Source organism: Colius striatus, chromosome 1 (assembly GCF_028858725.1).
Source record: "Colius striatus isolate bColStr4 chromosome 1, bColStr4.1.hap1, whole genome shotgun sequence".
Taxonomy (NCBI): Eukaryota; Metazoa; Chordata; class Aves; order Coliiformes; family Coliidae; genus Colius; species Colius striatus.
Genome location: NC_084759.1, coordinates 13968258 through 13983607, shown reverse-complemented (window position 1 = coordinate 13983607; position 15350 = coordinate 13968258). Strand labels below are relative to the sequence as shown.

Genomic DNA, 15350 nt, shown 5'->3' with positions numbered 1-15350 from the left:
CAAATTTCAGGCCTGCAGCTTCCTGCCTTCCTCCCACACATCCTTCCTTTTTATGCAAGTCTCCTGTAGCTTGTGTTCTAGTACCAAATTGTAGCACTTTCTACAGGCCCTCAGAGGCTTCAAAGCATCCCACAAATGCTGCAGTACTATATTTGGGCTTTTATTTAAAAAAAAAAAAAAACACTATTAAAGCAAGATTATGTTACTGTGATAATATGCAGTAACTTGAATGTTGTCCTTTTGTAAATCTACTTTCATACCTTTCCTTTTTGTTCAGAGACTGTTAAAGCTCTTCTTACATACTCCTGCCGCTCTGGCTTTGCCCTGAAGACATACACAGCATTCTTAACGTGCTTTAGTGAAAAAAAAAAAAGAAGCAACAAAATGACAATATAGCCCAAAGCAAAGTACAACAGCATCAGAGACTGAAAATTGCCAAGATAACTGTAGAGGTTAAGAATTTAGCTGTGATATGGAAGCAGATAGAATGAGAAGGGACCTGTGCAAAATGTAAACACCTTCTCTAGCCAACACTGAAGGAGTCCAGAGTGGTGTGTGACCGAGACAGCAGTGTTAAAAACAAGGGAAGTGACATGAATTTAGGACTCTGCATTTGACAGTTCTCACAAAGAGCAGACCCAGGAAAGGCCTGTTCCTGGTGCCCATCCTGCACTGTCTATGCTTTAGTTTGCATTAGAATTTAGTGTTTGCATCTCTATAAAAACACTACTTTGAAGACTGTATCAGTAATTAAGTTTATCCTCCAGTGTCAGGTCATCTGTGAAGCTGTCTTCCACTAGGCAAATCACAACCCAACACTGAAGTCCTGTACTTCCTGAGGACCAAGTATTTCACTTCTCTATCAATCAGTCAGAAGCACAGAGCATCAGTAATCCAGCTATATGGCTCCAAAAGAAAGAGATCTTTGTTCTGACAAAGCCTATGCCCTCTGACATGGGAGCTAAGAAACCTTTGGCAAGCTCTCCTGCTTTTCCCTAAACAATTTTGCCAAGCCAAAACTAAATGTGAAGGCCATGGCTAGGACACAATTTCCTGCCATTTTCCAGTACATTTTAATCTCCTAAAGGAGTAAAAAGAAATAACTCTTTTTGGGGGGTTTTTGAAAGTAGCACAGCAGGACCTGCTGCTGGGAGTTCTGATCTTCCTTGCAGGATGTATGCAATGCCCTGGGCTCTGAGGCTTGAAGGGCCTGTGCCCACAGCTGTGGGTGAGGGAGCTGGGCTGGAGCATCAGTAACCCTTGTGACAACACACTCAATTAAAGATAGAAACAAAGGCCTGGTGTTTAACATTGCCTCAGTGACCTGGTTTTGCTTGGGGTAGAGCTAATCCCAGCAGCTCCATAGAAAGTACAGCAACTGCATGCTAATAAGTTAACAGAGAATACTTTTTTTGTGCCCAGAACGCATCTGCATGAATTCACCTGAGGTCCAAGGTGGCTTTATTCAGGAATAACTAACTGCAAGAATACTGCATGTGTAAGTTCTGTCCATCTGCACCATTACACATGACCCTGCATACCCCAGCCTCACTACACCACAGCTGCCACAACAGAGAATTCAAGGCAGATGAATACACTGTTCACAATATCACATGCTTCTCCTCCTGATGAGAAATGCAGCAAAGAACCAAGTTCTGAGAGCATGGCACTATGGAGTTACTGAACAACCACTAACTCGGTCACAAAAAGCAGCAATAGAATGATCGTTTCTCTTCGACCATGCTAATAGAGCTCTTTGCTATTTCCTATATGGCTACTCATCTCAGCATGGAAGGGCAGTGCTCTGCTGTAGGGCCTGGTGGCAGTCTGATCACTCGTGGATGCCAGGACTGCAGGTTGCCCTCAGTTTCAGCACTGCTGGGCTTCCTGGTCAGTTCTCAAAAGCAACCAGAAGATACAGATAGGCATTCCATTAAAAAAGGCACACACCCCACCCACCATGCAGGAAACTGCTCAATAAATACATTAAAGCTTCATGGCAGTTCCTTCCCAAAAAATCCAACGCCTGCTTGGGAAGCCACTGTGTCTTGCAGTATCTCAGACAAGTTGTAGAAACAGCAGCTGGTCCAGCCTTGAGCCTGCATGGATACATGCTTCATTCAAGTAAGGAGATTGCTCTTATGAATAAGCTGGCACCATTGCCTTCTGTCTCCCATCTCTCAGCCCATCTAACCACTTCCCTCCAGCCATACCAAAGTGCCCACCCCCTAATCCCCTAAACCCCACTGACACTCTGCCAGCCCAAGACAAGCTCTGACCCCACAATGCTGAGAACTTAGGCTGATACTGCTCAGTGAGCCTGCAGGAAGCTGGGGGAGGGGAGGCTGATTGTTGCTCTGTAACCCAGGCAAAGCTCTGGGAAATGCTTTCAAAACAGGAAGTGGACATAGAACAAAGTGTGACTGTAGTCAGCTGGTAGAACAAAGTGTGACTCTGGTCAGCTGGTTGCCAAGTAGCGGGAGGCACTAGATCCTCTCCAAATGTTACACCCTGCAGACAGTCTTCCCAGGGTGGAACATTTTGCTGAGGTCTGTTGCAGTGTGTGACGGACAAGTACCTGCACTACAGCTTAGTGCTGGAGGTAGTGCAACAGCCCCCAAGTACAGCATGATAGACGAGGGCAAACACCAGCATTGCAGCTGGTTTATGGAAAGCCATAAACCTGGATTAGCCTTCCTACCAAAATTAGGTTAAAGAACTTTATCCAGTGGTTTCTAGACCAAGTTCTTACCCTTCTCAGAAGATGGTTCAAGTGCCATGCTGCAGGCTGACAGGGGCTGAGAGAAGTTGGCCAGGACATTCAAAACACTGACCAGCACTGCATGCAGGGTGTGTGGCAGGTCCCAAGACACCCTCAGGCACTGCCAATGAACACCTAGATCAGTTTCTGAAGCCCAGTAGATCCTGTCATCTCAGCTACACGTGATAACTGCAACGTTTGAAGTACTATAACCTCGTATAGTACTAAAAACAATGCACTGCTTCACAAGTCTGGCTACCCCGTTTTTCCCCTATCCTCTTCCCCACTCAGAAACAGGTCTCACATACTAACAATTCCACACTCTTCAGGCGATGCTGTCCTCTCCAGCTCCCCCTGCAGACTCATCTTCATCTGCAGAAAGTACAGGTTGGACAAAAGTCTGCATTTAAAAGAGTTACAGCAAGCCCTGCTGCAGCTGAAGCATCATGCAAGGAATGGCTACCAAGGCATTAGTGCCAGCTAGTGCACAGCACTGAACAGGGGCAGAAATCATGGAAGAATGGATGAAGCCAAACATCCCTGTTGCTGAATTCACACTAAAAAAAAACCATTTAAAGACAAATCAATCCATATTCTTACACCCCTCCTCTAACCTCCCAGACAGCAAAGCAAGACTTCTGCAAAATTAGTATCTCCAGTATTACTTTGAAAGGGACTCCAGCCCAGAAGGTGCTACTTAGAGACAGAGGGCGAAGGCAAACCAATGGGAAGAGGAATGTATTTGTACCTTCCTTTGCACAATTGCAAAGTACGAGTGGAAGTGTATTTGCTCATGACAAACAGTCTCCCTACTTCATACAAGCCTAAACACTAAACCATGCTCTAAACTCTAGGCAACCATTACAGAGGACAAAGTGCTGCAACAGGTCACGAGCCACAGGGTACATACAAGTTTTTTTAATGCAAAGGCTTTACCATTTACAGGCTGCTGTCTTTTTAAAAGAGGAGGTAACACCTAAAGAGCTAAAGCCACATGGGAAGGGGTGAAAGGCAGTTGTATGCACACAACTTGCAAACACTGGCTCTCAAAAACTTGGAAGTGGTATTTTCACCCCATGCTACAGAGCATAAGACACCAAAGTACTGTTGAAAACATCTTACAGCTGGCAGGTCTGAGGATTGAAGCCCACACTGGGCAGTAAGAAATGACTGAAGACAAGTGACTAACTGGGGACAAACTGGCAGCACCCCTGCAGGGCCCAGTGCTGTCACCCTGCTAGTGTCCTTCCCCACTTTGATAGGAAATCCCTGCAAAATAGCTATGAACACTTTCCTGCTGGAGGTATCTGCTATCCAAGTCCAGGGGTACAAACCTGGGAAGGGTAAAGCGAGAGCCAAATAGCAAGGAAACAGGAGGCCCTAGACTGTCAGCTAACAAAAAGACCCAAGATGTCACAGGGAGTGGAAGATCCTACTATTTAATCAATCATTATAAAGTTTCAAACACAAAACACAGCTTTTATGCTTTAATCCCTACCAGAAAGGCTATATCGCTGTAGAGCTATTCTCTGCTTCATCTCTAAGATCCTGAAGGCCATTCTCCATACAGGATTTCTGTTTGAAAAAAAATCCAGACAGAAGGAAGTACGAGATGCTGGTAAAGGGTTTTGTTTTTTTTTCTTAAATAAACCAAGGGAATCACCAAGCAGCACACAAGCTGACTTCCCTCGGAACAAATTAAAGACACAAGGAATTAAAGTTCTATTGTACTCCTGTGGGCAAACATCCCCAAACTTCTGTCAGGAAAAGACAGCATTTGTCCCTGCAGCCTGCAGAGAAAAGCCAATAAGGAGAACAGAGTAAAAAGTACTCATTGGAGAAGTAGAAATATTTTAATTCAGTCTTCATATAAACTATTATTAGTACACATTACACAAGTATCTAGACATGAACAAAACTCTTCAAAAGTCCTGGTGTGCTTGTAACAGTCATCCTCTTTTCCCCTTAAGTCCACACGAAAGCCAAAACAAAACCAAAACAGGAGCCGAAGTTAACTATTATTAACAGGAAGCTTAACGTATTTCCTCACACCCATGTGAAGGAAACTCATGACAAGAGTTACACCAAGCACCATTTTAGGAACTCAACCAGAAAGTTGTTCTTCCAAGTGACATAAGAGCATACTGGTGAAGCTGTTTTCCTTACTCAAAGGAAAGATACAAAACCTCACCTTAGTATTGAGTTAGTTTTATGAACAGAAATAGACTTAACAAGAAAGGTCTAGTGTGCTCATCCTTATGGTTACAGTTTACTTTTACACAACACTGTTAGGTAGTTGGTTAATCATCTTCTGTAACACAACGTTCCATTCTTTAACTTCAGCAGTTGGAGGATGGCAGGAACAGACCTTTGGCAAGTTTCCCTCCTTAGGACAGGAATGTCCGCACTGTACCCTTTATTGTCCCCCTGCAAATCGGGCACTTGCGAAGGGACGGGGCACATTCTTTGCACACCACTAAGTGACCACATGGGATGAAAACAATAGAAACTTCTTTGTCCATGCAAACTTTACATGTTCTTTCCTCTTGTAATCTTCTTAATTGTTCTTCCATAGGTAAACCTGGAAAACATTATTTAACATTGAGAAGCCTGAGTATATATGCATTCTAACTCACATACAGCATGTTCCATTTTACCCTTTATTTCTCCATCTGTAGTCGCCAAATATAGATGCACTGTGAAAATACATTTTCCAGAGCTCAGCAAGTGGCATACAAGGAGGAACTAGTTGTTCTTTCCCCTTCTGTGAGGTGACAACAGCTCAAGGATTTTTTGAAGGCCATTAGTAGATCCTGAGACCAATCAGTGTTTGCACTTTGAGAAATGCTGTACATTGTTTGCTTCGGTATTAGAAGCACAGAGCACAGCCTGACTGGTGGAAGGGAGCTACAGGCAGGCCTGGGTACATTTCTACAGTCTATTAACAGTCTGAACTACAGGACCAAGAACCAGAGCAAACTCAGTCTGATGTCTCAAGTTTTTATCTACCAGCTGTTGGTCAAGCTGGATCTTAGGATACCCTCTGGAAAAGTGGAGGTGATGATACCTACTGTGAAATACTAACCTACTGCTCACTGTCCCAACTCTACCCAAAGCCTAAAGGACAGCCTGTACTAGGATCAAGTCCAACACATGCTCGACTTGTTGAGCTCCAAAAAGCTCTAAATCCTATGCTGCAAAAGCATGGGTAAGACTATAAGGAACAGGATAGAGACTTGCTTGTAGGTCTGTGCATGCACTTAACTTTCAGGTAAGTCTCTCTTACCAAAGTAGAACTAGGGAGAGAGCAAAGCATAAAACCTATTTCTTAACCAAAGTAATTTCCACAATGTAAGCTATTTGTGCCACAATACCCCTCAAAGTAAGAAGGTAAAGTTTAAGGTACCTGAAACATCTTCTGTGGGAAGACACTTCACGTTCTTGTCCACTAAAATAAAATAAAAAATCCTGTCATTTGACTATATTCAAAGAGCACCTGGCTTTTATTTCTTTTTAATATATAGGCTGCTATGATAACATTGGTTAGGCTGATAAAAAACTTAATCCTTAAAAGTCAAACAATAGGCAAGACATACCAAATAAGTCTCTGTACAGCACAGGGTCACCATCCCGTAGACAGTTTCTGAATATGGTGGCTGCTTCATTTCCTTTCACTAGAACTGTGTCTATCAGCTCCCTTGCTTGCAGTGGTGTCTGAGTCTTCTGCTTAATAACATCATGCTCAAGCTCTGTAATCACTTTAGCTGATAGCAAGCTCCCAAGGATGGGAAGTACACAGGTCAAACGCTGGAACAAAGCCATTCGATTCTTCCGGATCAGGGACAAATCATCTGGAAAGCAAAGGGGATGGGGAATTGGTTACCAACACACTACTCCAGCCTGCACTTCCCCTTAGTAAGAAGTGATGTGCTCCTTAAACTCTGCTTGAAGTTTTCTCTTACTACACATCACTAATATAGACCTCAGCAAGTTTTAATGCTAGTCACATAAAGAACAGACTGAAGAAAAACCACATCTAAGCAGCTTCTTAGCCGAAGTCTTTCTACCAAGGACACTTCCTGCTCCCATCGCTAGGTTAACTGAGGGGATCTTCTCTCACTTCACTAGCAAGACTTAGATTTCTCTGCAGAACTGGAAATTGAAAACATCACCTCTGCATAACACCAACTCGCCCACAACCAACAGCTTAACTTAGTCAATGGTAGTCAAAAGTCATGTGGCGAGAGAAGCAAGCTCTGATAAGATGTGTCCAACAGAATTATGTGCAAGAAAACCACAAGTACAGTACAAGCAGACTCAGGGGATTACGGTCTATTACAAACAACAACTTTCCATTAAGTGTTAATGGGTGGATCCATCTGTTTTTTGATAAAACATGCCAGTAGGAAAGAAGCAGTCTTCACTCCATTTATAACTGAGAAGTTTCATTACTGCTTCACAGACTCAAAAACAGTAGGATTTGTTTAGACTTGAAAAAACACTTACATGGTATTAAAACAACAGGAAATATTGAAAACACAGCAAAGAAACACTGCTAAAAAGCTGGCCTACACAGTTGAGTTGGACAGAAAAGCACACCTCTGGCCATTTTGCAGGCTCTATGTTCACAAACATTTATGGCTCTTCTAGAGGTGGATATGGTGGCTCACTGAAATAGCTTAAAGAGCAGACAAATTTGAGGAAAAAAAATAGTAATGTGTGCCAAGCAATAAAGTAAATGGATCCAAAGTACTTTACAGCAAGATAAGGCACACAAATAAATAAAGCACCTTGTTCCTGTGCAGATAATCAGGCGATTCTGACCCCTTGGCACCTGTATGAACCATCCCCTAAGGGGAATGAAACAATTCCCAGACTGCTAGTTCTGTACAGATCCTGTGACAATGCCTTTACAGAAGTTGATCCTAATAACAATTAAACTGAATGACTTACTGGAAAAAACTCAACACAAACCACTTCTGCTTTTCACTTTTATTACGTACTGCTTACACATACCTGATGCCACTTCTTCAAGTTGTCTCTCTCTTTCCTCTTCCCTCTTCTCATCTTCAGCAGTGAGCAGATCACACACAAGATCATTGACAGTCTTATAGTTTTCTCCAGTGGCCAAGATTTTACTTTGCACTGTTTGCTTTATTAGCCTTCTACTGAATCCCATCTCCAAGGCAGCTTTAACCACAGGCGTATTCATCATGATAGCATCTTCTGAGTGACACTCTCCAGGTTCAAAATGAATAACTACTCAAAGAGAAAAAAAAAAAAAAAAATCACTGTGTGGAAGAATAAGATACTTATACAACTCAGAAATCAAACACACCAGGACACCAGGATTACCTACACACATGCATACATACAGGAATAACTAGCACCAAAAAGCTTTTTAAAGAAAAGGAAGCAAGTTACTTAGATTCAATGAGACTGAATCCATGAGAGACTTCAATCCATGTCAGGCCTTCACTAAAATCTTGGATAATCCAGAGAAACCACAGAGTATTCCATTGTGTCTTAGCAACTTTTGTATACTTAGTCATTTCTAATTTCAGTCTTGAAAAATGTCTTGGGGTAAAAATGTAGAGTTCATAGTACAAACAAATGCTCTATTCCAGCTCTTGATCAGTATTTTCCATTCAACTCAGTAAGCAGCAGATACAAGAGACACTGACTCACTGTCCTCAGCCAGTGGGGCCTATGATAGCATAACCCACTCACTCTCTGGCAGAAGTCATTTTCACCATAACCAAAGCCCAGCTCCAAATGACTTATCAGCTTGTCCTGCCCTCTCCTTGACCACAGCTGCTCAACTTTACCTAAAAACAAGAGCTTTGCAACTGCATGGTCATGACTCCCTCTAGCAACTGTTTCACCAAGTTCAACCATAAGTCAGTTTAACCAACATCAAATTGATTAACCTAACCATGAAACTAAAACCCACAAAAATCAAACCCAAAAAATCTGAATTAGCTACCAATTTGAAAATAAGGAAAATGAAAGACAAAATCTCTTAGAAGTATTTCCTTGAAGTTTGTCCATCTAACATTAAAGCTACCTAACCTTTATCATTAGCTAGAAATCCTGGTATTGCTGTTTTGGGGGGGGGGGGGGGGGGGGGTTGTTTTCAAGAGATTTTAAGAATTGTTAAGCAAGTTAGATTGGACAGTCAATGGTTAAGTCTGCAAAATGCTGATGAAGTTTAAAAATATGCTTTAAAATACATACTGGGGGGGTCGATGTTTTCGTCTACAGGTGTATCGGAGGTTGATAAGAGCTGTGGAACATAACAGAACTGCATTAGTACTGACATGTTGCTTTGCCCCCTACACACTCCTCCAACAGATTCTTCCCTCATCCCTAAGCTTTTTATCTGAATGGTACCCATTACATTTTACATATGGTTACACGAATCTGCAAATTTGTGCAGCTATACAATCAATATAAGTTAGTGGTGACCACTTCCATGAAGAGAAGTTTGATTACTCCTACCGGAAGGGTTTTGGTTAGAAATAATTCAAGCTGGTCATGAGCAATTTCTGAAATAACAATTACCAACCTGTATTTTTCACTGAAACTTACAGACTCAGAATTTCTCTGCCCTGATACAGAAGAGCTCACTGCCTCATAACACTCTCCATAAATAATCTGTACAGGTTAAACCCTACCAGTCCAAGTGCATTAGCCATGGTTCAACCCTGGTTTCATTTTTGTGTTCTAGAAGAGTATTTACCATGTTGGAAACCCAGTAGAAATATGTGCAAAAATTAGTCATAAGGATGGATTGAACTCTTCTCAAAAGAATACACCACTCTCCAACAAGGGAAAACCACCAATAAAGCTTACCTGTTCAAGAAGATGGGGGAATCTGGCCTGAATTTGACTTACAAACTCTCCTCCTTTGACACGAAGCAGATACTCACACCTGAAACGTGGACAGTAGTGTGCTAAATTATACTTTCTACTTGACAAAGAAGAAAAATACATTAGAACTAAACAGTTCATGGTAACACAACAGAACTCAAATACGTGTTTTTCTTCCTTCAGAGGGGAAAGGATTCTCTTAGTTGATGTAGCCTGGTGAAAGCTCTTCCTGACATTCAGCAGTCAGTAGGCATATATGTATAAATATAGCAGCTTTACATTCTGCTACCACTTCTAATCAAAATGGCACACCATGAGAAATGACAGTGTGTCAGCATCGCTACGAAGCGTAGGGATAAACAGATCCTATCTTACATCTCACCATTCTTATTTCCAACTCAGATCAAGCCAAAGGAGTTAAATTTTAATGCCACTGTCAAAGGCAGATGCACTTCACTAATTCAGAGTCATATCTCTTAAGGGCATTTACCATAATGCAGAAGGGAACAAAGGTGTCATTTAACTCTACATACGTCATGTAGCCCAACAGTAGCCCATGAAAGACTACTTGGAGATCTACGATGTGAAGAATTACTATTGGCTGTCCTGCAATTAAGTGCAAGCACTTCTGTCATTAATGTAGGTGGAGATTTCCACAGGCACAGAGAGTAATCAGGTATGCAATTGCCATTTAATGGTGGGGGACATTAAAAAAGTTATTTCTGCCCTTTTTCCAACAGAGACACATCAAACAGCAGCTGAAACCTTCTTCGTAAGCATTTCCACACCTAAGAAACTAAACTGCACGAGCTGAAAAACTGGTTCAAGAGCATACAGCACAAGCACAGAGCTAGATCAAGGGAGTCAGATCTTCCTTCTCCTTCTGTTCTCAGCAGCTTTTGCCCTCCTCAGTCTGCCTTCTGCCTGCTTCTCTTGGGTAAGTATGCTCATTAACAATGCAGCCTCCCTTGCTAATAGCGATTTGGGGATGCACACAGCTTTTAATTGTGAAGTGGAAAGCATTTAGTACCATGCTTAATGAAGACATATTTAATTAAGGCCACACCTTAGCACTTCAGAGCTTTTAAAGAGGAGTACATGAAGCATCCAAATGAAGGAGTGGATTTGTATATAATATGGTGAAATTAAACAAAACTGTTGTGCAGTACGTATCTGACAAAATTAGAAGTATTTAAGGATGTGAACAAATAAAGATTTTGCAAGTTACCTCGGAAACCACTTTGCATGCTCAATCCACGGATCATCTCCAGACTCCCAGCACCTTAACCCGCCGTCACAACAAAAACACTTGACATCATCATTGCAGCCTTTAAAAAAAACAAACAGCATGACAACAACAAAAACAAATCTAGCAAACACTCACAGAATGAACTTTAAAGCAAATGCTGACACAGTGCTACAAACAAAACCGGGCACATCAGTTTTCCTTACCTACATAGTAAAAGCCAGCATCTGCAAGCTGCTCAGGCTGAACTGGGATTCTGGTGGGCCAATTGATGAAGGTTTTAACCCGTGCTTCATGGGTTTGCATGCTCAGGTTGGAAACATTGAAACTTGGCTGCCCTCGAGCAAGGTTCTCCACAAAAGGGCAGCCAGGAAAGTGTCTCCGATGCTCTGAGATGGCATTATCTTTTGGTTCCCAGTTACTCAGCTGACCACCACAGGCAAAACAAGCAACTTTGTCTGCTGTCCCCAAGTAATAAAGTCCAGCCTTTGCCAGATCAGCAGGAGAGAGAAATGTCAGCGGCCATGAGTGGTAAGTGCGCAGTCTAGCATCTTCTGTACTCATAGAAGGGTTGTGAAGCTTAGGTCTCAAGAATGAAAGGTCTTCAACTGCCCTAGTAGTTACTGGGTCTTGAGGAAAACTGGAAAAAGAGCCGCTGAAATATCCCACTTGTTCTAAACTTGGAGAAAGCGTTATGGAATGCAGAGATGGTGAGAGACTGTTTGCGACCAAAGGTGAGAAGGAAGAACAAGAGGACAATCCAAGGTTGTTAACCGAAAGCATGTCTTGCACAAAACTGCAGCTAGGATACAGCTGTTTATGTTTTTCCATAGCATTATCTCCTAGCTGCCAGTTGTCTAATGTCAAGCCACAACTGAAGCACTGAACTTTATCTTGCATGCCAGTGTAATAAAACCCAGCCCGGGCAAGACTCCGTTCTGACACTGGCACGTTACTGGGGAAAGTCGAAAACGTTGACATTCTGTAGAGCTCACAGGATAAGTCGTACTTCAGTTCACCACACACGGCACTCTGCTTCATGATGCTAGCCAAGAAAGGGCTATCTTCCATTATGTTCATAATGGACTATTTTTGGAAGAATGGGACAAGTCTTCCTCTGGGAGGTAGTTGTGTGCATTAAAGGCAATTTGGAATGACCCCTGCCTGTACAAAAGTAAGAATCTGTACTTTTAATGTGCAGCTTTGGATGGAATTAGTCTCATGATTAATATCCTTTGAACACCTGTGAAGTTCTTCTACTTTAGTTTACACAACTTCTTCCAGTGCAAAAGCTGCCCCATCCCATTTTGAAAACTGAAGAAAGCACATCAGAAGGAACTTCCTTCCCCTTGAATCACACAGGCACAGCACCCTTTCCTTGCACTGTCCTTCTGGGAGAGCAGTATCAGTTTGTCAGGCTAGTGCAGGGGAAAAATATCTCAAATGGGTTGATCAAAATCCTTTGCCAATAAAGAAACTAAAGAAAGAAGCAAATAAAATGCTGTTGCTTTTAACTAGAACATATGTGCAATGATTTAAGAACTATTTCACCCTAGACCATTGATAAATATGCAGCTTATAAACAGGTCTGGATTTTAATTTGAAAAACCCATTAGGGGGCTGAAAATAATGGTTTGTCAAGCTCAAAAGGCACACAAAGAAAGAGCCCCTGAACTGACGTTACTGATTTGGTACATTTGCTGCTGCTAGACCGCTCAACTTCTGCACATTGTTGTAACAACTGTTAAGACTAAAGAAGTTAGTTTATACTCAACTCCATGTATATCAAATATTCAGCTACGAGATAAACAAATCCTATACACTGTCTCTGACACAGATGAACTGTCGTAATTCACAAGCCTGGGATAGCCTCAGGCTCTTCTGTCTATAACAGGGTTATATATAACAGTACAGACCAAACAGGGTTTCAGTTTTAACCTGGTGCTTTAGTTAGAAGCATAAAGTTATCAAATTTAACATAAATGATTTGCCTTGTGTCGGGGCATTCTAATGCTTTGTACTGTCCAATTGAGTTTCTTCTGTACACCATGTTTATGGCATACAAAAGCAAACAGAATCCTCAGATTAAAAAAAAAGTAAAATTGAAGCCTTTCTTTATTTGTGCACAGAACTACCTCCCAGAGTTCAGACTGATGTCCCTTCTAAGGTGTCTACGCCTCCATGTTGATAGTGACTGTTTGCAAGAAGAAAATGTAAGTGTCTATCATTTCAATCATTTAATTCTTTCAGGTGGAACAAAACCTACAAAGAAGAAAAAAAAGAATGTTTAAAATTATACAAAGTGAGGTGCGTGCAATGTCTACACAAACAGAAACTACGCTAATTGAAACACTAAAATCTCAACATAAGGGATTTTTTGTACAGTTAGCTAGAAAGTTTCAGGAAGTCAATTTTACAGATGACCATACAGAGTACATTTCACACAATTTCTCTGTTACTGACAGATATGCAAAACAATTCACAAGCAGAAATTTTTAGGTAGATGGATGAATCAGGCTCCTTGAGCACTTGCTAAAGGTAAGGTTTAGTACTAAAGAAGCTGACTCCATTTAAATTCGTTTAAACTTGCAGAGTCTCAAAAATGAGGATTCAGTTTTATTAAACTGGCTTAAATTCCAAATACTGGAAATTCTTATTTAAGTAAGCCCTATGACACTTGAAGCATAGGGCATCAGCAAAACACCAAAAACTCCTGGTAAGAGCAATGATAAAAGTTTTTTTAAAATTGAATATAGAATTTTTACAGTTAGCCACACACATTTACGTAGTGGTCTGTTTCTCAGGATCAGTTCCTGAAATGTTCTTCCAGGAAAGACTCAAAAGATAACACTTGGCATGACAATACAGCCCCTCAAAAAAATCACCCAAAGGAAAACGGCAGAGCTCATTTCCTACTTATCTCTATAGCTCTTAGTTGATTTGCTCTCGATACGGTCACTAGCTTCTTAATCACCAATACCTTACACCAATCCACTCCTTTAACGTAAATGGTGAGACTATCAGTAACATACGTGAACAATGACAGTCCAAGAAGTTAAAGTCTGTTTCTGTACTGCAGAAAAATACATCAGTGCAAACGCTAGAACTATCAGCACAAACCGAGACCCTGATAACCCTAAAACACGTAGGATCACTTAAACCCGAGATCCTGCATTGGCTTTCTGCCAAATACTCTCCTTCTATTATTATCCTCCACTATAGCCCTGAGTATCCTTGGTTTCGAGTCTGCCCAGCTATGTCGAATCTCATGGGTTTTGTTTTTTCCTGCAGCGACAAGTTATTTATAAATCCATGGTACTGACATTTAAAGCACACCAATCTCAAAACTCAAATTAATATTCTGCCCGTGTCATAAACCAGGCGAGACAAGCTTCCCTTCTAAGCACCCTTCGCGTTTACATATCTCGAGGACCGCCCCCTGCGACTCCGGCCGGGGCCGGGGCCGGGCCCGAGCCTCGCTCCCCGACCGACTATCTCACGGGGCCGCCCCGCTCCGTTCAGCGCCGGGAGCCCGTCCCAGGGCTCCTCTCCCGCCGGCCAGACCAGCCACAGGCACGGCCGCCCCCTGAGGCGGCGCAGGGACCCAGCGCGACACGGGCAGGAGCGGGGCAGCAGCGCCCCGCCGGCGAGGCGCCAGCAGGCCGCGGCCCGGCCCCCCCGCGCGTTCCCCCCTACTCACGCTCTCCAGCGGGGCCGTCGGCAGCTAGCGAGCTAATGTGCGCCCTGGCCTATATAGTGCCCGGCAACGGCGAAACAGAACCGATGCACCGCGGGCCGGCGCCGCCCCTGCCCGGCACATCGGGAAATCCCCGGCGACCGCCGGGTGCATGCGCGACCTGACGGGATGAGGAAGGCGGGCGCCGGGCGGGGCCTTCACGCCCTCCGTCCCGACAGCCGGTGTGGCGCTGGCGCTGCCGGGGTTATATCTGCCGGCGCCCTCCCTGGCGAGCCTCAAGTGTGGCGGCTGGAGCGCCCACTGAACTGTTCTTGCCCTCAGTGTCGAGAGCTTCGGCCGCCCTGGCTGCCTGGCTTCTCTCTTAGGCCTCACTGCCCTTCCTCCCGTTCACGTAGCGGCGCTGAGGGGGAAGGGAGGCCCGGGCCCGGCGGCGTCAGCGGGGACGTTAGGTGCTTTCCTCCGGGCCGGGGATCCCCGCCGCGCCCGCGTGCTTCCCCGGTGGCGCAGGGCGGGGTTTTCCTGGCCCGGCCTGGCCCGTCCCGCGGCGGGGCAGGCGGGCGGCTTCCACTGCCCGCGCTCCCGCTGCGGGACGGCCCCGGCCCGCGGAGCTGCCCGCGGCACCTCCGCCACAGACGGGCTGTCCAGCTGCCCCCGGCCGCAGCCGGCTTCCGCCGGCACCGCGCTCCGCTCAGGGGTCGGCCGCGGACAGCGCCCACTCGCATGGTTCTGCTGATCGGAGGGAGAGGCGAGGAGGGGGCTCGGTGCGAACCCTG

At 43.9% G+C, this 15350-nt stretch overlaps 1 protein-coding gene across 1 annotated transcript; it reads right to left on the bottom strand.

The window, feature by feature from the left end:
• Positions 1-4592: 4592 nt before the first annotated feature.
• Positions 4593-15028, bottom strand: BIRC2 (baculoviral IAP repeat containing 2). The gene is made up of 9 exons (XM_061991745.1): positions 14581-15028; positions 11087-13142; positions 10863-10962; positions 9617-9695; positions 8999-9047; positions 7778-8020; positions 6358-6612; positions 6168-6209; positions 4593-5342 (listed from the first exon to the last, which is right to left on the bottom strand). The coding sequence occupies exons 2-9, from the start codon at positions 11958-11960 to the stop codon at positions 5149-5151; spliced, it is 1836 nt and encodes a 611-aa protein (XP_061847729.1). The 5' UTR covers positions 11961-13142; positions 14581-15028; the 3' UTR covers positions 4593-5148.
• Positions 15029-15350: the final 322 nt, after the last annotated feature.

Coding starts and splice junctions, on each gene's coding strand:
- BIRC2 (XM_061991745.1), bottom strand. CDS start 11,960: ATGAACATAATGGAAGATAGCCCTTTCTTGGCTAGCATCATGAAGCAG. Junction 10,963..11,086: donor TGCTGGCTTTTACTATGTAG/GTAAGGAAAACT, acceptor TTTTTTTTAAAG/GCTGCAATGATGATGTCAAG. Junction 9,696..10,862: donor CATGCAAAGTGGTTTCCGAG/GTAACTTGCAAA, acceptor TCCACGTTTCAG/GTGTGAGTATCTGCTTCGTG.